The sequence below is a fragment of the Drosophila nasuta genome, chromosome 2L (genome assembly GCF_023558535.2).
Source record: "Drosophila nasuta strain 15112-1781.00 chromosome 2L, ASM2355853v1, whole genome shotgun sequence".
NCBI lineage: Eukaryota > Metazoa > Arthropoda > Insecta > Diptera > Drosophilidae > Drosophila > Drosophila nasuta.
Window position 1 is genome coordinate 1,436,347 of NC_083455.1, and position 27,408 is coordinate 1,463,754.

General features: G+C 34.6%; 1 protein-coding gene across 3 annotated transcripts in view; it reads left to right on the forward strand.

The window, feature by feature from the left end:
• The first annotated feature begins 4,455 nt into the window (after positions 1 to 4,455).
• The window catches only part of LOC132798972 (protein outspread), a 69,903-nt gene continuing 46,950 nt past the window's right edge, over positions 4,456 to 27,408 (forward strand). For 2 of the 3 annotated variants that reach the window (XM_060811023.1, XM_060811024.1), the window contains exon 1: positions 4,456 to 5,704. In XM_060811023.1, coding sequence (XP_060667006.1) covers positions 5,498 to 5,704 — 207 coding nt within the window. In that variant the 5' untranslated portion in view covers positions 4,456 to 5,497. The remainder of the gene's footprint in view (positions 5,705 to 27,408) is intronic. The other variant, XM_060811026.1, reaches the window with a different exon arrangement.

The following is a 27,408-nucleotide window of genomic DNA, read 5'->3' on the forward strand; positions in this document are numbered from 1 at the left end:
TGAGATCTAGGTGTTCATACGGACGGACGGACAGACACACAGACACACAGACGGACAGACGGACATGGCTAGATCGTCTCGGCTGTTAACGCTGATCAAGAATATATATACTTTATAGGGTCGGAGATGCCTCCTTCTACCTGTTACATACATTTCCTGCCGGCACAAAGTTATAATACCCTTCTACCCTATGGGTAGCGGGTATAAAAAGAATTTGGATGGGAATATTATATCGAACATGAAATTTTAGTTCCGGTTTTAATGCCTGCGAAAAAAGGCAAAATTGTTAGGGCATACGTTTAGGAAAGGGTATCTAATCATTTTGTGGTCCTGCTGAAGTTAGGTAGCTGTCGCTGCAGTTGCAGTTTTCGTTGCTGTTGCGTTTGCTGTTGCTTTTGCTGTGGCTGTTGCAGCACATGCTTTATGAAAAATTTTCACTTTCACAAAAGGTCTATGGACGCCTCCCCGATTTCCTCCCCTCGTTCCCTCTCTCTCTCTCTCTCTGTGGCATAGCGTGAGTTGCGAATCGACGGCAAATTGGTACCAGCCATAGACTGTCAGACGTCGATTTGCGGCGTTTTTCACGAGTTTTTTCTGTTTTTTTTTTTTATTATTTTCTTATGGGAAATTATTCGCAGGTGGTTGCCGTCAGACAGGCAGGCAAATAATGGTCAGAGATCGCTTGGTCGTTTGGTTAGTTAGCTGGATTGCTTGGACTGCTTGGATTGCCCATGAGCTGACGCCCATGTCTGGCTTAGCTATAGTGCTTCCTCATCGAGGAAGTGCTGTTGCCAATGAGTTTTTGATGAGCCAGTTTTCGAGGCTGCCTCTTTTGCGCATTAACTACCTGTTGAAACGGTAGTTTTGCAGGTGGACAATATGTGAATCGAGTTGCAGTGTTTCTATCTTTCTATCTCTCTCTCTCTCTCTCTCTCTCTCTCTTTTGATTTTCTTTAAAAGTGTACTACAAATTCCTACAATCCTCTTGGTAAAAGTAGTAAAAATAACTGAAACGTCAGCTATACAGATGTTTAGCTACTTTCAGGTATCCTATGGCTACTTATTTAATAGATTCAGTTTTATTTCTCACAACTCTTAGTAATAATTTTCATAATCCTCCCCCTTTATTTTATTTTTTATTAATTTCGACATTTCAATTAAAATTAGCTCTAGAAGTCATACTCCCTCATTCAAGGTAAATAAATCGTGTATGATTCAGTAAAAATGCTTTCATACTCATCATCAAAACGAAGTCAATAAAATTATACAATTCATGCAGCTATTTCCGAAAATACAGTCTATTCGAGTATCGCCCTCTCGTAATTCATGTTGTAGGCTTTGTTAGCTCTACGGACGTTTAATAAACAAAAGTCGCTAATTCAACATAAATCATTGTTTTTTTAAGTTATCTCGATATAGTAAGAGTGGTAGAGGTGAAGACAATAAATAGTGTTCGATTTCAAGATACCCGGTAACTCGATTATTGCGATGTGGTGTTAAATAACTAATTTGAATACTGAAATAGAATAGAAACAATTGTTTCCTAATTACAATTTAATACGTATCACATTGTATGTCAGTATAGAACCTTCTCCCTAAATTTATCTAATGCCATAATAACCTCATTTCTTCTGTTTTCTTCAAATCAGCATGGAATTAATATGCCCGTGTACTTATTTTTGGTAGCGAGAAGAAAAACTTCTGAAGAATAATCCCAAAAATACCGACGCTTTGAGCTATTGCCGGGCCAAGACAAATATTTTGATTGGATTCTCGAATGTGGCATTAAAATTAAAAATAAATTAATCAAACGGCTCTAACCTGACTGAAAACATCACAAAACTAACAACAATAACAACAACAAGAGCAGCAGCAGGAAAATGTCGAAACCCCATCAAACCATAGGCGATTTTTGAAAGTGGTTGCCATAAAAATCTGCCAAGTCAATGCTCCCTCAAACCCGTAAAAGGACAGTTTCGAATACATAAAATGCGCCTTATGAAAATTGTTTATTTTGTTGGATCGTTTTATTTTTTGGCTTTTCAATTAGCATAGAAAAGTGAAAGCGTGTTGTTGGTGTTTGTTGTTTGGTGTTTGGCGAGTTGCCGCTCGCAGCTGCAATGAATTTAATATGTAGCAACTGCAGCAGTAATAACAACAACTACAACAACTGCGACAACAAGCTGCAATCTCGTGTGTGCAGCATTTTGTCCTCGCCCCTCATTCGATTCGTCGACTTTGAATTGACAACAAGTTGTATCAAAATTATCCCCATATAAAACATTTATTCCGAAACAAATGTTGATCTATGTATGTAAATAGATAACCGTCATAGAAACAGATGCAAAGATGTGAATAGATACAGATACAGATACAGATATAGATAATCACACATTCCAATTCCGATTCAGATACTGATTCAGATTCAGAAATAACTGTATAACTGGGTTTCATTATTGTCACCATTTTGTGAAGTCCAAAGACGCGCGTGACTCGCTTGACATTTGAATGAGAGTGCAAAATGTGCAAAACGAGGAGCAGACAGCAAACTGAATAACTGAAGTAGCACCGGCAACAACAATAACGCCAAATACAATTGTTAGCTACCTTAAAAATCAATATGCAGTAATGCAATTGAAAGCCGTGTTGCAGGTATTTCTCACAAATGCAACTGACACAGTCGCAGTAAGTCGAAGCGAATGCGACAACAGTTCCCGAAAAAAAAGAATCCATTATCATGCAACATGTTTCGGCATCTTTGACTGAAAGGCCACAATACTAAATGACCCCATGGAATGTCTAATGCTGCAGTTGAATCAGCAAACACGTGGCAACTAATTACCCAATCGACAGTTCAATTTCTTTTATAAGTCTACAATAAAAAATAATATATTATAATACTATTTTATATTATACATTCAAACATTTGTTTTACGAAGAATTTTTATGATTCAATTTCCCGAGCTGCAAAATATTTCCTTTTGCAAAAGTACACCCCAGATATCTCAGCAAAGGACTATAGAAATCCCGAAATTCGTGACACTAATCGAAAGACATAAGATAGTCGTGAACTAGATTTAATGGGGCCAGAGAATTGGAAGCAAGAAGAATTGTAGGACGTAACTATTTTACATTATTGTATCCTAAAAACAAGTATTCTATCATCCCTAGCGCCAAGAACCCAAAATCAGTCAAAATATTTGACATTACCCCTGCAAGTTGCATAGTGAACACCTTTCGTCTGTTGCCTCCCTTTCAAGCCGCTCATGAGAATGACAGGCGCAATTAATCAATTTTTGTGGTATTTTAATTACGTCTCTACCTTGTCCTTCTTTTCACCTTTACCTTTGCATTACCATTTTCCTCATATCTGGTTCGCCGATTCTCAATCATTCGTTCTCTCGCCTCTTGCAGCACACTTGAAAATTTGTTGTGTGAGGTTCTCTTAATGAAGCGTGCACTTAATTGCTGTAGTTGCCGCTGTTATTGTTGCTGTGTCTAGATTGATGTTGTTGTAAACAAATCGATTCGGGAAGTACATCGAGTATGGAGAATGGTTGGATAATGGTTGCATTGCTTTTTACACTTTAAAAGAACAATTTGAGTGCCAAGAACAGGTTAAAAAACTCATTAGAACTGTAAGAGTAAAGAATTTCAATTTGATTACACAAATAAAAGTGTTTTTTAGATAAATTAAATATCTGTACACTTTATTTGAATTTTGGTAATACATTGTAATTTCAGGATGTATAGTTCCAGTAAATTTAAGCTATAACTTGGAAATCGTATATGTATTTCTAGCCGTTTGCGTTTTAGCGGGGCTAAATAGTGGTTTTTCCGCTACGATGGCAACAGCTCCATCGAACCAAGTTTGAAGCCGAGCTTAAGTATGAGCGCACTTGCTCTCTTGTAGAAGAGCAGCAGAGAGCATGATGTCACAGAACTTTACAGTATTCGTGTTGATTTTTTAACAATTTGTTTTTAAGAATTATGCACTGGTAAATATGTACATACATATGTACATATGTTTACATAAATTATAAATAAAGCAGTAATATATTATATAATGTATGACGGTATTTTGATTGATTTGAAATGCAGTTCTTAATACTCTGTTTGTAATCGTCTCATATTATTAATAAGTTATTTTACACGTAAATTTGTTCATTGCTATTCCATTTTATCAGTTATCAAATGCACAGTGTATTGGAACTAATACCCTGTTAACTTTAAGTACAACGGACCGAAGCGTCGGAGAGCCACAGACAGAAAGAGAGAGAGAGAGAGAGAGCCTCCACCAAGAGAGCCGACTCCAAATTGCGTTGCTAATGTCTCTCGACATCTTGGTTTTGACATAGCGTTAAAGCGCTCTCTTATTATGGTTGGGTACTCTCTGGTATTGGCGCTCGTGTGGCTGCCGCTCGACTTGTTGTTGGGTCTGGTAGTCAGTATCGTGTGTGCATTCGAACCGAGAGCAACATTTAACGAACGCGTGTTTGTCGGTAGTAGCAACAATAGCAGCAGCTTCTAGCGAAACTTCACAGCCACAGCCAAGTGTTTTGTTGGTGTGTCCCAAAGAAGCCAAGTGCAAAGCAAAATTGAATAATTTTTGTAGTGTGTGCGCGTTGCGTGTGAGTAAATGTGCTTGTGCATGTGGATGTGTTTGTGTATTTTCCGTTTTCTCGGTTGTATTCATATATATTCGTATTATTTGCTTGCCATGCCAAAAAATATAAAGTTGATATAAAAATCTAAAGGGCAAAGCAAACGCGCATAACTGTTAGCGAATTCAAGTTAAAAAGTGTATTGTAACAGCAACAAGGAGCCGACTCAGCGATTGTGCTGCTATTTTTGGAGCAATTAGCAAAGAATAACAACGACAACAACGAAACGTCGCTGTCGACGTCGACGGCAACAGCAACAACAACAAGAGCAACACTAAAGCCTTACGGCTGCTGTGCCGTTGCTTCTGTGGAGTACGAAAAACAACAACAACAACAACAGCAAAGTAACAACAACAGCAAGCAAAAATAACAATATCAATTGCGTCGTCGGTCGGCGCATTTGCATAAATATGTAAGGCTGCCAGAACCCGCCTCCCGTGTCATATTGTTAGCCCCTCTGCGACTGCTTGCGCTCCACCTTTTATCAAGTGTCGACAAACATCAAGAAAGAAGAAGATAAATTAGAAGAAGCAGAAGAAGAGAGATAAAAAGCACAAATTGTGCAAAATTATTCCAATTGTGTTTTGTGTTTTGCTGCTCTTTTCGCGTATTTGCAGTTTCGCGAGTGTGTGTGCGAGTGTGCGTGTGCGTTTTTGTGTGTTGTTTATGTGAACACAATGCCGCTTAGCCCTGAGCAAAAGCAACAACGCTGAGGTGAGCTCTATCTGCCTCTTTCTCTCTCTTTCTGTCTATCTTGCTCGTTCGTTTCTCTTTCACTTCCAATTGCAACGGTCCAGCAGCTGAGAAAAAAAATCAAAACGCAACTGCAGAAAATGTCAACTTCAACAATAACAACAACAACATCAGCAGCCGCAGCCCCAGCAGCGACAACGGCAGTTTCAACGCCCCCGCTGACTGCGAGTTGCGGACGTACCGCGGACTGTCGTAAATTCTCACCAAATATATTCAACAAGAGCAAATGCAGCCACTGTTTTCGTCAACGGGAGGAGCACAGTGCCGCTGCCTTGGAATGCAATAGGGTGAGTAAAACATGATGGTGTGGAGAGGTGGGGTGGATGAACAGAAGAGTTCCACTAGTGTCGGCGATAAATGAGAATTTAGGATCCCATGTGTGGATCATAGATACATTCTATCCTTGTCTCTTTTTCACTAGTTCTGTATGTACCACATATATTTATTGTTAGATGCAGTTTGTATATCTTGTGTGCTGTTTTTATGGACTTGTAGCATTCTTCATAATGGTTTTCTTATGTTACCAAAAGATCGTTCTGCGTTCCCATCTTATTCCACTGAAGTAGTAGCCACACTGTTAACTCAATTTTTTTTAGTTTTTGACGACTGGAAATAGGTTAGAAATAATAAATTTGTATAATCTGCCTATGGGAATGTAAGGGATTATATATTATTATCCATAATTCACAGATAACCGATATTTTGTCTGTATATCAAATTTAAAAGTTTATCATAACATTAATTCATATCAAATAAAAATAACTTCAATCAATATAATTTCAATAATGTAATATAAAAACTATAATAATTGATTTTGTTGGGCTCTGCTTCGGTGTTAAACTTTTCTCGTGTATTGGTATAAATAAACACGATAATTCATTTTTTAAAAACTATCGAAATAACTATTCGTTTTATACAGTACTTCAATATAAGAAAATTGATCGTGCGTAAGTGTCAACTAACTGGAACCATAAGATCAAGACATTACAATATTATTCTTAAATGTTAGCAACTTAATATACCGGAAAAATACTACATTTTACAGAAGGCTTTCGATATATATTTAGGTTTAAATGCACCATTGATTACAAAAAACTCCAGATTGTGAACCGAATCAGCAGCCGTTCTTTACAATTTTAAGCTGATCGCAACCAATCGCCATTTGATTTATGTTTTGCCAGGGCAGAAGTAGTCGTGGCTCAAATTTAAAACAAACTTTATATGAATATGATTGGATCTTTATGAAATTTTGTTTATCACATAAGCAGCTCAACCGATTCTTAAATAAACTCGCACAAAATACCAAAGCATGCTCTGGCAGTATTATTGATGATTCTCAATATATATATTGTGTACACTTAAAGCAGCACATTTTGTAGATCCTTTTTTATTTCTACCAAGAGTTAAGGGTCTTCAAATATTAAACAAATATATTCAAATTTGTCCAATAGAAATTTAATCTTTTTAAAACATGTATACAAAATACTTTTGTATTTTTCAGTTTGTCGTAAATTTTAATGCCACAACTGATTTTCACTTTTTCCCGTATACCTTTAGGTTCCCCATGAACTGCTAGCTTTACAATTTAATGCTTTGATTGGTTTTTTTTGTTATTTTAATTAAACGTTGACCGCATTCGGCTTGAAATTCTTAGAAACGTAAAAGGCAAAAGTTGATTTTGTCTTAAAGGGCTTTTGAAATTTTTTTTGTTAGGTGGATAGAAGAAAAGTTTGAAATCTGGCTTTTGATGAGAGTGAATTTAATCATGCTGTAGAATATAGTGAATCATTTTTTGCAAAAGGAAATATGTAGTTTACTTTGTATATAAAAGTACTACAAACTAAAGAATTTTGTATTCATTTCTCTCCATGATGCTTTGACAACAACAAAAATTGTTAGCTTGTTAATTGAGTAAATCTTTTGAATACTTTTAGCCATAATCTTTTGTATCAACAGAATTACTTCGCAGTTGAGTCCCTTATTAAAACAGTTGCCACTTCAGTTCAGATGTTGAGTGAAATGGGTTTCAAAAGACTCATGGTGTATTTCTGCTCACCCGCACTCATTTTTGTAAATATCTAACAAGATATAGTAGTAAGTATGGGTATACAATGTATATGTAAATAAAGGAGCAGCTATACCAATAAACGAAGTATTGACATATCTGTTAAGTGCTCCATTTGGTGTTAAGAACTTGCCCTCGGCTTCGGTTTATGACTTCCTATTCTCACGACAACAATTGTTGTGCTTTGTGCTAATTTTTGAGGGCCATCCAACTTATCGTCTTTAGAGTCTCACTCTTTTCAAAGACGAACTGTGAATTTATGGAAACCCAAGTGAATTGAACTGAAGTGTACTACTCATGCTTACTTTAAAAGCATTTTGTTAACAGTTTTTTTGTCCGATTATTCGCTGTGAAGCTCGATGGTCTGAGCAAAATAATTGAATTCAACATTCAGCCCAAAAATAGCACAAATTTTGTCCCGTCGAAACAATTTCAGCCCAAGGCGATCCAATACTGCAATCACATCAATTAAAATTATGCCAATTGCCGGCTAAAAGCGTAATTACCTCGAACAAATTTACACAAATTTTACTATTTGTGACATACAAAATTTATTAATCCCCAGAAATATCGAAAAAAAGACAAATAAATAAACAAAAATAACAGAAATAAATAATTTCTCAGTGAATGATTGCCAATAAAATGTAAGACGTCTTTCTGGTCTCTAAAAAAGATAATAAATAAATTGAACAAAAATAAGCAAAAAGATAAAAATGAAAATTATATAAAAATACTAACTTAAGATTGGCACGCAGTTTTATTTAAAATTGTTAAATCAATTTACATGGTTTTCTACAAATAGTTAAAGAAACCCCAGACGTAGAAGCAAGAAGATCGAAAATATAATATTTAAAGTGTGACTTCTTGTGATGCTGTCTGTATTGTAAATAATGTTAGTATTATTTGTATTATTTTATTATGATCTATAATTATACCATTTGCGGGTAATTTATAATCTGCATCATATAAAGTGATTCTTAATCTATCTTAGCTTAAAAAATATAATGTAATAGTTATTATGACGTTCCGTGAATTGTAGCATATAATGTTCCTTGAATTTCTCGGTTATAGATAAAAATAGATATAGTGAGTCTTTCTCTCTTGCTCAGCTGCAATTAGAAGGCATTCGTATCTGGTTGTCAAGAGTCAGAAGCATACGAGCATTCGGTCGAGTTTTGCTGGGGCCTTGTGCGGTTAATCACCTAAAAGATCGACCCCAGGCACAGGGCCCTAGGAAAACGGTGCCCCTAGACGTTTCATCTAATTTTAGACGCACTTTGCTTTTGTTTTTGCCTTTTCACTACCCTCGAAGTTTTCTTCTCTTGTCTTCGCTCTCCTCTGCACAATCGCCCCTGTCTTGCCTGTCACTGTGTATAATGTGATCATAATTGCTCTGTATGCATCTCGTTTGTATTTGCATCTCAGTTAATTCTCGAATTACCAATGTGACCATCTACAGTCAACTACTAGAAAACAGTCAACGGTGGCGGCTTAGAGGGCCACTTAAAAGACATTGATTAGGTGCGTCTCTAAGATGTTGAATTGTGAATTAACTTTTGAAAATATCAATTAGTGTCTTTGAGATACTCTGGATATTGCAACATTCTTATTCCATATTCCATGATCTGCATTTTCGAATGAAAAGTTGACATTAGAGATGGCTACAAAGCAGGTCACTTATTGTTAAAAATCCAATGAAAATAATGTTGTAGTGTTGGATGCACAACAGACATAGAAGTAATTTAAAAAATAATTTTACATGCATGAACATTATCTTAACCCACCTTGTTATGCGACATGCAACTGTATTTAAAAAAGAATGAGTGCGTTCATACTTCTATATAATTATACAGGGTTGTGTGCTTTTAGATGCGATTCGGTCTCTCTGCACGACGTGCTCAAGAGAACTTTGTTGCTGTTGCGACAGCGTTGATTGATTGTTTGGCTTAGATTTTGTTGTTGCTGTTGACGTTATTGTACTCTTAAGGGGCGTGTTGAGGGCAATGTTGCTGTGCGAATGGCTATTTGCATTTTTCTAGGTTAATTAGTTAGACAGGTGCATTGAACTTTGAAGAGATGCGTAGTGTGAACTTTTCTAGAAGGTTGTGAGCAGCGTTAACAATATGCTTAGTATCTGTGAACTATTATTTAGAAATTAGAATATGTATTTTATAATATAACAAGTAATTAACACTGTAAACAACACACTTAAACAAAATTGCAGTAGTTGATAATTGATAATTAAAGATTCTAAGTGTGTTAAATTTAATTTTAACATGGAATTTTTGCTGATACTTCGAGGTATCTGTTAATCATTTGTTATCATCGTCAAACATCGAGGCAATACATGTACATAGATATTAAATGCTTCTCTTTATCTCTTACTGTAACTTCGTTTCCAAAGATTTGGTTATAATATAAATATTTTTAGACCTCTCGACACTGATCTCATATAAATATTTTGTATATAGTACTAAAGTATATCTCGAATAAAGTAGTATAAAATATTGCTTTTGACATATTTTAGAATGTTTTCGATGTATTAACTTGGTACATTTTAAGAATAATACCGTATTGTTTTGCTGTTATTTAAAGAACGTAGACTGCAGCTTTCTTACTTGTTTTAGTACATTTTAGACTCTAAATGTAAGAGAATCTGCAGATAAGAATTATCGTTAAAATTTTCCTTATCGCCAGCTATTATAATGTTGCCTATATTTTTTGCCTTGTGGCAGCTATCTTATCTATCTATGTATCTATTCATATAATTATTTAGTAAAGATTTGAGATTCGTTGACTTTGCCTTTTTCTCAAATTCCCCTCTCCAAAGTTGTACGTCGAAGTCTTCATATATTTTTCTCTTTCGTATTTTTGCATTCAACAATTATCAGCACGAACCTTTCTGTCACTCAACATGAGCAAGGTTGCCCCAGACAATGGCCAGAGTTGCCAGATTTGTTCAACGAATAGTTGCTTTAGACAAGCGAATCTTATCATGTTATACAAACAACAAATCATCAATCATTCAGTCTGCTGTCACAATAACAAAGACAACAACATATCATAGAACAGTAATACAAAATGCAAAAAACAAGTTTAATCAAATGTTTAACTAACAACAGTTTCATCTTTGGGCATGTCACTATTCGGTAGAAGCTAATGTCTACTAATGTCTAATGTTTACTTTTCAAATTTCAAACCTCAAAATTTAACGTTTAATAAGAAAGTCATTTAGTGAAAATAATAGCTAAGTTCGCATCTTTTTTCACTTATTGCATCAGTCTTGCCCATTCTTCTATAACGAATATATCAATAGGAATAATGTTGTGATGTGCAAATAACTAATTAAAATAATCGTTTCATTTTGGTCAGGTGCAAAAAAAAGAGCTGTTTGCGTTGTGTCTGGACTCGAACTAACTTCGAATTGTATCTCACTTATAATAGATTTTTTATTTATGTACCGGAATTAACCTTTCACATTTAAAGTTGTTATTTTTTCAATTTGCTAAGCGGAAACGAAAGTTCTAATACTAACTTCCTCAGCGTGCAACCCTAAAAATTAATGTTAAAAAATTTGGTATCTCCAAAAATTGTAAATATTTAGCTTTGCCTAAGAATTTTCATTCAGTTACAAAATTAAGAATATCACCCCTTTTTAATTTTGTTTTATTAAGTTACTAATGCTTAGTAAAGTATCTCTGAACATGTTTATTATATGTATATACTTTAGATGTCTCCTAATGTATTACTATAGTTCATAAATGGGGTGATTTTTTAGCGGGGAAATTATATATAAGGTGTGGAGGTGCCTTCTTCTACCTGTTTCGTATATTTCCTATCAGCACAAATTTATATTATATTAAACTTCTCCGCTCTGGGTAGCCCGGTCTCAAAAATATTTGCCCATTCGTTATTTTTTTATTTACGATATTCAAATGTGATGTTTTTTCGTGTTGTATTGTTCTTATAGTAGTTGTTGATATTGCTGTTGGCTGTTATGTGCGGTCAAGGTGAGTGAGCTAAGGAGCAATCGAGCGATCAAAAAACCCGAGGCAGGTGACGGGCCGAATTCTGCAAATTAATTTAGCACTTCCAGGAAGACGATGCGATTTCTGCTAAAGCTGTTGATGTCGCTTGGTATTTTGGCGAGACGATAAATCATTTAAAACCCTGCCTTTTATTTGACAATCTTGAATTTGATTAAATATTTTGTTTTAATCTTGTACGTAAAAAATAGTGGAGTATATTATGTTTGAGAAAAGCTGACAAACATTTTATACACAGGTATAAATAATAATAATAAATAAAACAATAAATCTGTTTTAAAAAACCTCAGTTTCTAATCTGATAATGAGTATAAGCCATACGAAAGGGTATCTTGAAGTCAAGCACCCGCGATTGAAATGTTCTTGTTTTGATTGTTATGAGATATTTTACGTTTTGAGATAATTTTGAATATTTTTTGTTTTCGTAGAAAACATTTTGCATATTCAATGAGATTGATGCTAAATATTTGTTAAACAGATTTTAACGTGCCCAGAACTGAGTTTGTGGATCTACATTCCAGTTTGAAATCTGTGTTTTCAGACCCAAACAAAAGGCAAACAGACAGTTATTAGCTCCAAAAGTTTTTTTTATATATGAACTTGTAATGTAGAGTCTAGGCAATTACGGCAATAGACAACACAACGGACCCCAACGACGTCAATGCTTTTATTTACAACCAATAATTTAGGCAGCCACCGCAGCAATAGCAATAGCAACAGCCACAGAAACAGCAACAGCAACAGCAGCACCACAAACAACACATGCTAAATTATGTAGGTGGACGCGATTATTTCGAATTGCAGACACCGACACTCCAAACATAGTCTCTAAACTGCTGCCAGAGAGTTGGGAGAGACTGAGAAACCCCCAAGGTTTCCTCCACCGCTAAACCAGATGAAAAAGAAAAAAACAAAACAATTTCCAAGTCGCGCCCAAAAAATAACAGCAAAAACGTCTCTCCCTGCATTTTTACCTTTTTCTAGCGGCCGCTGCCCTCGAGTGCATTTTTATTTAAATAAAATAAATTTGTTGTCCCAAAAAAAAAAATCAAGCTGTTATTATTATATATTTTTAGAGACCTACAAAATTGAGCTGGTTAAAGAAAGAGACGAAAAAAATGTAGAAATGCATAGGAATATGTAATCATAATCTAAGTATTTTAAAAATGAGTGCTGACAAGAAAATATTAGTATAACGCTATCAAAGAATGGTAAGCGCTGTTTCATTGAAGTCATGTGATTGGTTTTATATAATGCTCCACATGTATTGATGATTTAAATTCAGTTTTGATACAAAATTCATTGCTGCATTACTTGTGGGTGGTGCGTCTACACACATCACCCTCTTCTCTTCACAGTCTCCTTGGTCACTCCTTTCTAACCGACTATAACATTGTTCAACTTTGTCTTCGATTTGTTTGCCTCACGTACGTGGGCCACAGTCAAAATGTAGTAAAGTCTGTTAGTGCTCTTGTTGTTGCTGTTGTGCAGTTTATTTGTTTTTTGTTTTTGTTTTTGTTGTTGTTGTTGTTGCTGTTAGTGGCGACAAAAAACAGCTATAAACAAATAACTATGCCACCGCCGATGGCTACAGCTACAGCTACAGCTATGGCCTGGCCAAAGTAGCTTGGGCGAGCTCCATTTGAGCAAATCATGCACAATTGCTAGAGATTGTACTATGTGGCACGATAGACACACCCGAGCGTAAGACCGAGCCGCCATTGTTTGAATCTAAATGTGTGTGCATGAGTTAGAGCAAAAGGGGAACGTTGAGACGCTGAGATGGTAATGGTAGTTGGAATTCAGCTCATGAAATATTTAGGTGTTTGCCGTATTTGAGCAAGTCTTGCATAATTTATACGGCTGTACTTTTAATTAAAGGTATCGCAGATGTACGACTGCGAATGATACTTCTTACTTGCCCGTATTTGGACCGAAATATTTTGGCTACAAAATTCAACATTGCGTTGCTCGCTTCGGCCCAGTTGCAACTTGATTTATCACAAAACTAGTTTGAACTACTCTGACCTCCGGAGCAGCACAGGTCAATAGTCTGTGGTCATAATTAGCCCTTCTAGTTGGTCAATTGCAAGTGTTTTTTCCAGTCGAGTCATTAAGCAAATATCTAAGCGCATTGGCCAATTATCAACCGTTTTGCTTCGAGTTGTATAGGTCGGAACTTTGTTCCATTTAATATTCCCGTTACTCATTGGGTAGCATACTAGAATATAGTTAGTGTATGTAGAGGAAGCGTAGTGAGGAATTATCCCCCCTATAATGGTAAAATATACCAACTCTATTTTTGCTTGTTCACTCAACAGTGACATTCTCACATATTTGTACTAGATGTAAAACTTTATTTTTGATAAGTATTAATCAATGTTTTCTTTTTCATTTTTAGGTATGTATGTCTGTCAAAATTAAACTTATATCGTAATCTATTGGATCTAAATTAAGGTATTGTTACACGATGGAACCATTATTAATAACATTTATTAAAGTTTCAGAAAATAGTTTACAACTACGAGATCTATATCATGAATGATATGTAAGTTGAAATGAGAATTTCAGCTTTCGATGCTTAATTTAAAAAAATTGCCAAAGTCTGGTTTTTTGTACAGGGTTCACAAATACCTTAATTGTCAATTTTAATTAAAATTAATTATATTGCATGCCCAAATAATGCGGAAACATGATTTGATGATTAATCCTACGCCTACTCACACAAACAGACATATCTATGTAAATAAATTGAGCGATGATAGCTGTTAGCTTTTGATGATGTTGATGGCCAAATAAATTGTGTAGAACGACGTTGAAATTTTGTTGACCAAAATTGAGCCTAAGTTTTGAATTGAGAGGAAAAACTGTGTCAAAGTTGTTTGATTTCTCTCGTTTATCAGCAATTTTCGTTTGTTTTTACAGGTTTTTGTGCGCTTTTCGAACACCATTGCTATTTAACTGTTTATCACTTAGCGAATACGTATTTCACGTTCTGTTCACTGTGTTTACATTTTCGCCACGTTATCACTTATTAACCCACTTCCGGCAACCGCGAAGAGAAATTAATTTGCAATGACGAACAATAAAAATGGAAAAAGCAGAAAATAGCAAAAACGAAATGATGAAGTTGAATGTGAAGATGAAGATGAAGAACGAGATGCAGAAACAAAAGAGAGAAAAAAAACAGTAAAAACGATTTACAGAACCTAGAAAAAATCATAAATCATGATGGCGAATTGGGCTAATGTCGCTTCATGTGAAAGTCTCCGACTATCTATCGTATTAAGTAATTTTCTCGTAATTAATCAAATTATCTTGCATTTAGCATAGATTTCTCACCGCCCAGTGAAAGAATAAGTGGGTGTGGCACACGGAATTCTGTTTACAGAAACACCTTTCAGGCTATTTAATTTAGTTACTGTTCAATTGATTGTTAATTGAAGACCGCCCCACGCGGCGTAGCATTTCAATGCGTTTCATTCATTTTCCTTTCGAGTTGACAAATGTGGCAGCAACAATACATCAGCAACAGTAACAGCAACAGCAACAGCCACAACAACAGCAACAGCTACAGCAATAGCCGCAACAACAATAAACTCGCACATGTCTACAAGTTTAGGTCGCTGTATGTGACCTACTTTATTTCCATTCCATTCATTTAGCTTGTGTTTAGGTGCTTGTTATATCGATGTGAAGAAAATTATACGAATACTTCATTGCACTGAAATATCGATACTCTTTCGAATATCATTATAGCTTTCATTGCAATTATGACTGCAAATAGCGATTAATTGCTGTTGAACGATCAATAGAATCGATCATTTCCAGCAATAAATTTGATCAGATATTGATATTGTCTATTTCCAATACAAACTTTCCATTTGACTTAGTATCAGCAAACTATTTGTAATATTTGTCCTGATTTTATTTAAACATTAATAGTTCTATATGTGTACATACGCATAGATGGTATATGAATTTATATATATATTGTTGTTAAAGAGCACGATATTATTTATATTATATGCATATTAATAGAGGGTGTATAAAGTTTGTTATGTTCATTAGTAATTGTAAGTTTTTAAAAACCAATTCATTGTTTTTCTGTGTTCATTAGAGTCGCATTTGAACTCGCTTTTGACTATTGACAAGGTCTAGGTGCAGCCTCTGGGACAGATCGACAATCTGACAGTCACACATAGAGCAGACCGGCTTTTATTGCTCTGGATCACTGGTCAATTGATTGCTTTACAGATTTCAATTTGATTTTATATTCACTTTGGATTGGCTGTCATTCAGATTTCTTTCGCAGAGCCCACACGCGCGGGTAAAATCATTGGAGCAGTGAATATTCGAGTACTCATGTGAACTTGTAAAGTAAAAAGTAAAGCATACAACAGTATACAAAGGACTCGAGCTGATGTGTACTCTCCAATTCTTCATTCTCTAATATCTATTCATTTATTGGAAAATTAATAACTACTAGATTATTTGGTATTTAATGGGAATACAATATTCAAATTAAATGAAAATGATTTTAAATTTGTGTGTTTTCAAACATTTTTATAAAGCTCAAAATAAAATAAATAATAATAAATAGAGTTTAGTGTGATCATAAAAAGTTCCGTTCCAAATTTAGGTCTTCAAAGGTTGGTAACACGGACTCACTGAAATTTTTGAATGCTGACAAGTGTGTCATAAAACTTAAACATTTAAACTGATTGTTGTATATACAAACAAATCAGTTGTGAAATAGAAAGCTTCGATTCAAATGAAGCAAAAATAAAGACTTCTATAAAACCGCAACGAAAGAACAAAACTGATCAGGTTTTCAACTTCGATCGTCAGTTAACAACTCTCTTACCTACTTATTTGATTTGTTTGCTGCCAAAATCAAATAATTGTTTTGAGGAGCTACTGTGGGTATAGCATGCAAACAATTTCAGGTTGCAGATACAAGCTCAACTTCTTGAAATATTATGAACTCGTAAAGTAAGTATCTATAGATACTAAAACTCGTCGTAGGAATCAATTTTCGAGGCGGGCAAATTACTTTGATTCGATTTGCGAAATTGCTTAGACAAAGCACTGGGAATGAGTATATGAATGAGACTGAGAATGAGAATAAGAACTCAACTTTCATGTACCGTTGGCGCCCTTTCGTAGGCTATTCGCGCTTCCTCATCGTGATCATCGAAATTGACATCAACATCGACAGTCTCAAAGCTCTCTTGCTAAGTTGTACACGAGTGTGTGTGTTGTGTTGTGTTGTGTTGCGTTGTGTATGTGAAGTAATCGGTACGTACTACGTAGTTGCCACTCAAACCATAGCGAGCAACTCTGGCTCTGGCCTCAAATGTTGTTGTAAGTATTCATTCCTCTCTCGTTCTCCGTGCTTCTTTCTCTCCTCAACGGTTTCAAAAGGTTGTTGAACTTGTTGTACAACTTGGTTTCAATTTTGTTCCCTCAATCAGTTGGCTGTTCTTTGGCTTTTGTGCTCGTTTCTGTTCCCGTCCATCAGTGTGTCTGGCGCTCCCTCCATCTTTCTTCATCCCACGGACCGTCCGTACTTTTAGTTCTACTATAGAAAATTATATTATTATTATTAATATTATTATTATCATGTACTCCACTCGCTCATGGACTTTTGTTTGTGCATACCGTTTTACTGTTATATTTTACGCAGAGAGTACACAAAGTGAGAGTCAGAAATCGGTATTCGTTATTGCTATGCAAATTCTAATCAACATCGAACGAGTATAATGAAATCTTGATGTCAATTAACTTGAGACCTTCCACACTAACACGCTTCTTAGCTTCGATTTAGAGTTTTTAAACTCCTTTTCGTAATTATTTTCTTGAAGCCTCAGTTGTTGTTTTTAGTTTTTTTATTTTATTTATTTTAAAACATGATTTAAATTACGTCCCGAGCACAATGTGTTATCATGGACTGGTTTTGGGATTGATCTTACCACAAATTAATAGTTCTCTTTCAGTCGTCGCCTTTAAATTTACGGGAAATTCAAACTATTAAGCGATTAATGGCTGAATATCTCTTCAGGTAGAATTATCTCTTTATTTGAATATTAGGAACAAAGGCCTAATACCATTTATTTAGTGAGTAGATAACTTAAGTCAAGTTTAAAGGTGTGTTCGAAAATTTTCATTAAATTATTGTTCAAAGTGCATAAATGTATTTCTGACCCTTTCAGTATCTACAGACGAGTTCGAGTTCATTTACCAAAATTATTTTCAAGCTGAGGGTAACATAAATATGTTTTTACTCCTCCCTACTTAATTTGAAACATGATAACAATTCTATTATTAGAAAATAAATACGGATCACATTTGTGAGATAGTAGAACAGATTATTGACAATACAATGAAGGTGTTTATTTTCGCATTCTTAGTCAACACGCTTAACTGTAGAAAATGCCAATAAATCATCTGTCTTAACCTATGTGTCCCGCTTTATGTTCTTTGCCACACGAAGCATTGGTTCGTTTCCATCTCGTCAATAAATCAATTGCATCGCGCCTGTCAATTGCTATTAATTTCTTTCGGTATTGTGCAAAAAAAATGTATAAATATATTTTATGTTTAAGTACAAGTGAGTAAAGGTGAAATACAAAATGCATAAATTATTTATTGCTAAAGAGCACAATGTCATATGCGTCGAATTGTGGGCACTGTGAGAATTTTCACAGTCTTCAACTTGTGCCCCTGACATAAGCCACATTTGCTTTATGCGATTGTGTTAAGAGTGTGTGTGCCAATTGACCAGCTGACCAGTTAACTAGGTGACCGGCTGGGGGTTTGTTAGTCATGGTTTGTATGACTAAAACGATTTGTGAATGTGATATATCGATTAAAGTAACGAGCGAATATTGGAACACAAAAGCTGCCCTTTACTAAAAGTCAGTCAAATATTTCTTGTAAGGCCAATAATCCATTGTATTTAATTATAACATTCACTTTCTAGTTATGTCAATCGAATGACGCTAACAAGTGGAACATTGGCAAGGTGATGAACATTTGACTAGAACAACAACCGTGACAGAAACAATAACAATCTTCAACAGAACTGAACCAACAGCAACGAAATAAGCACGATGGAAAACAACTTGAATTGCGTAATGATGACAGTCAAATGTTATGTAAACTTGGAAAATGTCGTTAACTCTTTTGGTTAATTAAATTTTCCGCTTTGCTTACTCTATGAACTTTTCTTACTAGGCCTCTATTCGCTCCACAATATGATATATGTTACAAACATACACATATACGATTATGTTTATTTTCCACTTCATTAAACTGCAACGACTGCGGCTTAAACCTCTTATGTAATTTCCTCAAAACTGAAAATATCATTGTGAATATTTTGAGTATTATTTCAGTATTTCGTTTATATTTCGAGTTTAAATAGATTTCGTTATTGGTATTATTTTCTTTTGTTTTTGTTTACCTTTACTTTACGTTTATTATTTAATAAATGTGCAATGTAATGTGCTCTATAAAATGTACAAAAGTTATCAAAAAAAAGATTTAAGGACCTATTGTAGTTCAGCATCGAAATGATATTTGGATTTAACTCACGTTACCTGCATATCATCATGATTAAGAGAACTCAAATAATATTTGTTGTAAAGTTCGTTTTATATTAGATGAATATGTTTATATATTTATGCAGTATTTTTATACCCGATACCGATTATATTTGTAAATTGACGTTCACGTTCTTAAGGAATCTGCGAGATGCGATTAACAATCCACAATCTTTAGTTTAGTCAGCAGCTATTAACGGGCTAGCATTTGTTGCTGACCTCAAGTTAAGCATTACCATGACCTAATTTGGGGAACTCCCACCAATAGTTTTAGCTGTTGCTGCGCTTTTGAAATCATTTCGTTTTTGTAGGGCCTTTTACTTTTCTTGTCCGATTTGTCTACGACGTGAACCTGCAACTAATTAGTTTAATAAGGCCAGCTTTCAATGCTGTTTGTTGTTATAGGCAGTGAGTGCAATGTTAATTACCTCTTCAAACCTTTCGCTGCACTGCACTTTCACATACCCATTGAATTATTGAATTACGGTTGCAATAAATAATTGTAAAACCACCATTCACCATTGTTGATCATCGCATTTCCATATTTGTATACTAAACTCAGCACAAAGGGGAGAGAGGTGGATGCATACCGTATGTGCTAAATTTGAATGTACAACTTTTACTCGTATCATAAAGCTATTTAATTGTAATTTTCCGTTTCTCAGCTGCTGTTTTCGCAGAATGATTTTCTTTTTAAATTGATAGTTTCATACTTTTACCAATAACTTGCCAATGATGTTTGTTAGTTTTAACAAGGTAATTAAGTAAAACGTTAACCATATTTATATAACTTTATTATGTTCCGTCTTTGAAATATTTTTTCCTTGAAATCCAACATTTAAACTCAATGTCGATATCCGTCGAAAACATTTTAGTTGTTAATAAAAAACTGCATATTGTATTAATTCTGCAAACATATGAGACCTAAAATAGCATAGACTTGTCCTCGCTGGTTTTATTAGGAATCATCAAAAATACAGCATCTGGCAATTATTCTCTTTATAGTGGTTAAAATACGATACCAATAGATAATGTATATTAATTATAAATCGTTGCCAAAACCACAAGAGTAATTTATTAAGTTGTCAATCAGTTACTGCAACTATCCGGGGGATTTCCTTGTAATTAGAAGTTAAAACAACTTTCACTTACTTTACTGAAATAATTGATAAAGCTTAATCGAAAAACTCAAGAAAGCTGAATCTTAGAAATATAAAAACGATGCTTGAAGCGAATTAATTAATTACGAATTCATATCAAACATGCATTTTTACCTTCTTTCCTGCAGGTTAATGCCTATAAAAAACAAATGAATTGAAATTTAAGACACGCCCAAATATATTCAGAAATCTACTCAATAGCTCGTCTTATTTTCTTCTTTACTTTTGTTCTGTTTTCTATACCCGTACAATAATCTTTAAGTAACATAATTTGTTTTTAATTTAACCTTAAAAGTATTTCAATTATAAATTTTTCAAATCTCATTCTTTCAAGATGCCGCCAACATTGGTTTGTTGTTTAGCAATTATATTAGTGGAGCTTACATAATGTATACTTTATATCTGCAGTGAATTTAAATACAATCAATATGTGTTTTATTGAACATCCATATAGATACGGTAGAAAATAGAACATAATTGAAAAAAGAAGAATTAGTGGAGCTATCGTGTGTTCATCTCAGCTAATTACACCGATCGAGAATATTTATGATGCCTTCTAGGTCGGATGCTTTCATTTGCCTCATACTCATAGTAATTAACAATACTATGTGTCATATGTGTGTTCGTATATTTATCTATTTTAATGTATTTTTTTGACAGATGAAACCACAAGTTGAGTTTGATTCTTAAATATATTCTTAATTCATCTGTATGAACTGAGGAGTTTTTATTACAAATTGTACATTTTAACGATTATTCAAAAATCTTTCATATTTGGAGTCTTACTTGTAGTAAGACCAAGGGTAGAGATCTGCAATATATTATGATTAAATGCCAATGTTCAGATCTAGTTTAAGACATCATGCTTATAAAAACAAACATAATGTGCACAATACATCAGATTACACTGTCATCGACAGGCTCTGAAACTCTTATGTAACAATAGCATCACTAGCAGAAATTGCAACAAAAGATCTTAGCATACAAGTAAAAAGTTTCTCACATTAGGCAAGCTACAACAAAAGCAACAGCTATGAGAAAAATCACACATTATCTTCTTGGAAAAATCAATAAATCAGAGCCACAACTTTGAACAAAGCGTTCGAGAAACAACAGAGGTCGCTTAAAGTGCGCCAATCTGTCGAAATCTTAAATATTTCGCCAATGAAAAATTTTACAAATATCATTGAAAGCTGCGACCCCTTTCCCCTCTTCTGCCACAGACACATTTATTTCAGCTGCCGCACAGCTAAAATGTCAAAAATGCAATAAGAAGCAGTCGAAACAAAGAAAAACAACAAGTAAAACAAGTTTTAAAAAAATCATAGGCACAACAAAGTTTAAATACCCTTTAAATGTTATTCCGATTTATGTCTAAATAGTGTATAAAATACTAAATATTCAGTATATTTTATACATTGTGATAGTACAGCTCATTTATAGACTTTAGCACAACATCAAAATATTTTGATAGGGTATTCAAAAACTAGTCTTCTGAATTTTACATAGTTTTTTTTGGTTTTTGAGGGCAATTGTATAATACATAACATCAATTACAAGCTGCAAAAAATAAATGCAGTAACAATTTAAATTACAAGTAAAAAATCACAGCCACAATATCAGCGACAATAGCATCAACAAAAACAAACAGCAGCACTGCCAGCAAAAACAACAATCGAATGAAGGTAGTTGTTATTAGCCCCAGCTACATTTTGTCGTTGTTGACCTCACTTGACTCTTTTTCACATCGAAACCAAATAAAACAAAAAATATAAAATGAACTTACAGAAAAAACTAAAACTGTCTGCTTAGTAGTAACTTCTTAAATAAGATAGTACCACAACCACTAAGAAGGTACGTGTTTATGTTAAACAAATTGTAAATTGCAATGTGGATTGTGTAATCATGATACAGCTACCAAGAGATCTTTCCATGTTACCATAGGTAATTACATTTGGTATTGTAACAGATACATACGAGTTACAGCGACGTAATGTATTCAGTAAGTGGGGACCATCAAGCTTATATATACAGATGATAAAAATCACCAATATTAAAGATCTGAACAATATTTTAACTTTAAGTACTGTTTCCATATAAGAAACAAGTAAGACAGGAAATTTTGAATAAGAGCAATTCAGTGCGGTATAATTCAGAAATTAATGTATACCAAAAATACTAAAATACACCGAAGTCTATATTTGGTATATTTATGTAATAGTATAATCAAAATATATTATATATTAGAGTGCAAAATTGCATGTGATACAAAAATAATTTGAAAATATTGAAAAAAACATGTTTAGGCATTTTCTCCTCAAGGGAAATTAACAATAATAAAATTTGTGAATAAAACCAAGTTACAATAAAATTTGATTGGGATATAGTCTCTTATCTGTTTCTTTTAACGTTTGCATTCATTTCATAGATGAATGTTTCAGTGATGAGTTTTATTTCATCTTACCTTTATTTTAGGCACACAAAAGTTTGCTTAAAAGGATCAAACTAGAAATTTGAATAATGCTTTATTGTGAAGTATATTTATAGAATTAAATAATTCAATATGGATTAACATAATTTCATTATTTATGAATACAGGTTCTGTTCCTGAATTTAGAAATTAGCTTTTGGATTTATTATGCCTAGCTCTGATGCAAGGCTATTCTGAACAGCACGGACCCAAATCCCAAGACATAAAACCAAACCTAAAGATAACGAGGTAACAATTTGTGAATAACAATAATTGCATGTGTGATATCAAATTGTCATGCAGTCACGTCACATGCTAAAATCAATTAAGCGAAGTTGAACGCATCTTTTGGACAAAATTATTCTTATCTACAGCGCTTATCTCCCTGAGAGTCAAATGAAAGCCCCCAAAGCATAACAAGTTCAATTTATCACAACTTCTTGTTGCAAGTTGCAAGAGTATCGTTCAGATGCTTACGGTAAATGTCCAAAGTTATTACCAAAAGCTGACAAATTGCGATTCAGGTTTGCCATTCGATTACGCGCAACTCTGGCGGAAATAGAAATCCAGATTTATGCGACCGATAAGCTGCCAGCCGAAGAGCTTAAAGCTATGCGGAATACCCAGTCAACGCCTTGACTTCACCCATTCTATGCAGTGTGTTGCCCCTGAAGTCGCTAATGATTGCAATCATGTCATTGTCATAGCATAGCGGTACACAGTTAATTAATGATAGACTTTTCTAAGCTTAAGGCTTAGTTGGCTGGTTATATTTCTTTTGCCTTTAATTAACTCAATAACTCTTATTAGCAGAATATTTCAATAATAACTATTCTGCTTTTTGCAAGTTCACGAACTCATCTAAAATCAAATTGCATTTTTTCATTAAAATTCTGCTTGCATACTAATTTTAAGACTTTTCCTTTTTAAAAATGTTGTTAAAAATAGTAGTTACTGTTATTAAAGTTCCCTCTTTTGGAGCTTATCAACATAAACTCAGGTTAAGCGACCTGACATTTTAAAATGCATTTTGTGCTCAACTTCAGAGAATCACATTAAATAAATACGTTGTTTCATGCAGCTGCTGAAAAAGCTGACACAGCCGTCCAAATAATTAGCATCAGCGTAAAAGTCTTTTTGTTTTCATATTTTGATGCTTTAACCAAGACGTTATAATTATTTTAAATCCTAAATATATAGCTAACATGTTCCAATTGGAGGATATGCTATTATATAATTTGATCAAGCTTCAAACAGAACTAAACATTTAAGAAAGAGTATTAAATAGTCGATATTTTATTTTATAAACAGTTCTCTTATAAGCGTTTCCATATAAGTTCTTCCATTTTTGTTCCTCTTTTTTTTTTTGTTTTTGAGTTGTCACTTTGCATTGTTTTGATTATTTTTAGCATCAGGTCTGCGCTCATCTGGATGACACAGATTTAAGAGAATTGCATTTCAGTTTTTTTCTGTTGTCTGTTGGTAATTAACCCATATGAAGCCAATGCTATAATTTTCCACAATATTTCTGTTTATCTTACTTAATCTCACTCATGCACTCCTTCTATTTCTGTTTTGTTCAGCCTTTCTTTCACAATCAGATGTCAAAAAGCGATTATTTCCTGTTTATGAAGCAACTGCAAGCTGAATATGAAATTTGCTTTTGTAATGTTTCGCAATTCATTTTTTCAGTTTTCAAAACCGGTAAGCAAAGGTGCAAGGGTGTAATAAGTTAGTGCATGAGGCAGAGAGAAGGAGACATTTGCAACCATACAAATTGCATCAATATACTCTTGATCATCATCAATTTAACAATTTGAACTCCAAAATATCGCAGGGTCAATTATGTTAACTTAAATGTATGTATTTTAATATCCCTTTTTACTGTGATATTGCCAAAAATGTGTAACTTTAATTTTTGTTTTTCTCCCAATCTTTTGAAATGTTGTCTGATTTGATGGCATCGCCACATGGCGATGGGTGTCAGATCGAATCGCAAGAGACAGCTGCTTTTGTCAGTAGTATAATCTTTTTGATGTTGGGAAACTAAACGAAATAAAAACACAGAGAAACAGAAGGCACCTCCCTTACATTGCAGAAATTTCCTGCATTACACGAGGCATCTCTTTCGTTCTCTCTTTTGTTCGTGCTCTATTTGGCTCTTTATTTGTGTTTCTGAGTACCCCGCACACATTATAGCTGGCATGTTCTGAAGGCACTTCGCCTTTAGCGACGAAAGCGCATATTTAATGCAGTCGCAGACGATTCGTCATCGTATTGTTGGAGCATTGCCATTGCAGTAATTGCAATTGAAATGACAATTGTACTCGTAGTTGCAGTTGCAGTTGCAAGCAGTTGCAATTGCTGATCAGGCAGTTAACACTCCAAGCTGCAGCATCACCTTTCCCCTCACACACACACACACACTCACACACTCCATCTCTACTCTACGCTTTGCTGTCGTTGTCGCAGACCAGCACTCTGGGCCTGGGCCATAACTTAAGCAGCCACCATGCACTTGGTCATAAATAATTTGATTGTTGATGCCTTTTTTTTGTCTTTTTTGTTGAATTTTCTTCATTTTTTGTTTTGTATTTTGCGCTGTCCCGCTGACTGAAACGATTTTATAATTTTGACCCCGGTTCAGCAGATCTGGCGACAGGCCATGTGCCGGCCCGTGTGGCCCCCCGTCTGGCAAACTTGAAATTTTTGTGGTATTTTATCGCCGTCGTCGTCGTCGTCGACCACTCATTGGGTCGTTCCTCTTTCTCGTCTCTCGAGATCGTGTGTTAAAGTTCAAATGTGGCTTGCCACATGAGTTGGGCTATGGCTCGACTTGAGCGTTGGGCCCAAGGCCCGAGCTTGGCATCTGTATTCCTTTTCATTTATAGAGGTATCTCAATCTGTCTTTGAGGTCCGAGATCGACTCGGTACACAAATTTAATGGCTTTGTTTGGCCTCTCCGTAACTCTGGCATTACTTTTACTTTTATTGACTCTCCGCCCAGAGATATTAATAATTTGCGGGTTCAAAACCGCATGTTTATTGAAATTTGTCTTGACTTGCATAATTTATTCATATACTCGTATTAACGTTGTGATGTGGACGGAGTAAAGACATGACAGATGATAAGACAACTTTCAAAAGGTTAAGAACGATACAATTCATTCATCTATTTGAATTATTTGCCTAGTCAGTAAAGCGTGTGAAATCAAAGTGTTGCCTAATCAAAATTTTTGGGGGCGAAATGTATAGTAGAAAGGTTTTATAACTAACAAGGAATGCTCATAAAAGGTAAAAGTAAAATCGATTATCGACAGAAGTTGAAACATCGTCGGAGTGCACCGAGTTAGACTAAAAATATGCCCTCACATTTGGGTGTCCTTTTTATACCCGCTACCCATAGGGTAGAAGGGTATTATAACTTTGTGCCGACAGGAAATGTATGTAACAGGTAGAAGGAGGCATCTCCGACCCTATAAAGTATATATTTTCTTGATCAGCGTCAACAGCCGAGACGATATAGCCATGTCCGTCTGTCCGTCTGTGTGTCTGTGTGTCTGTCCGTCCGTCCGTATGAACACCTAGATCTCAGAGACTATAAGAGATAGAGCTATAATTTCGACAGCATTTGTTATGTTTGCACGCAGATCAAGTTTGTTTTAAATTTTTGTCACGCCCACTTCCGCCCCGCAAATCAAAAAAATCGAAAACCAAGCGTAATTTTAAAGCTAAAGCTGCGAATTATAATATATACAATAATTACTATAGTAGTTATGATTCCTGAAAATTTGGTTGCGATTAGATAAAAATTGTGGAAGTTATTAAAGAAATACTTTTGTATGGGCAAAAACGCCAACTCAGACCCCTAGAGTTGCTTTGGCCGGCAATCTAGCAAATTGTGCCGTCTATGGTATATTTTGAATGGTGCACTATATCGATATACCAAACATACCATTTGGTATATTCTTAGTATTTTTAGTATATTTGCAGTATATTCGGTATATTTTGAGAAAAATATCGCAAAATATATTGCTTTTAATCAAATTGGGTAGCGGGTATCTCACAGTCGAGTACACTCGACTGTAGCTTTCTTACTTGTTAGACTATTAAATACACTCAATGATAAGGTCACACTGCGTTGTGGCATGTGACAAAAAATAACCTACAAAATATTGTAAAAGAAAAATGTTAAACATTAGTTCTTACACAGAACTCACCCGCAATAACAATATCAATATATTAATAGAAACACTTAGAGCGCTGAGATAATAATAGGTAGAGTTAACAGATTTAGAACTTGTACTGTTTAAATATGTATGCACATTAATAACTATAATAGTAAGTAATATAATTAGTCTACTGGCTTGTTATTATCTTATATTCAAACAATTATATTTTAGGATAATATTAAAACATTTTTTATATGCTCATGATAGCATAGTTCAACCGACAACAAATCCAAGGACGTGATTCTTTCCTTCTGAAATTTGGATACAAATACTCGTACCAAATAAAGCTCGACTCCGCGGAGGTATAGAGAGTGTTTTCTGTGTTCTTATCGACAAAGACATTGTCATTTAAAGTACTCGGTACAATATGGTGTGCGGAATTTCCATTTTAACCAAATTAGGCAAAGGAAT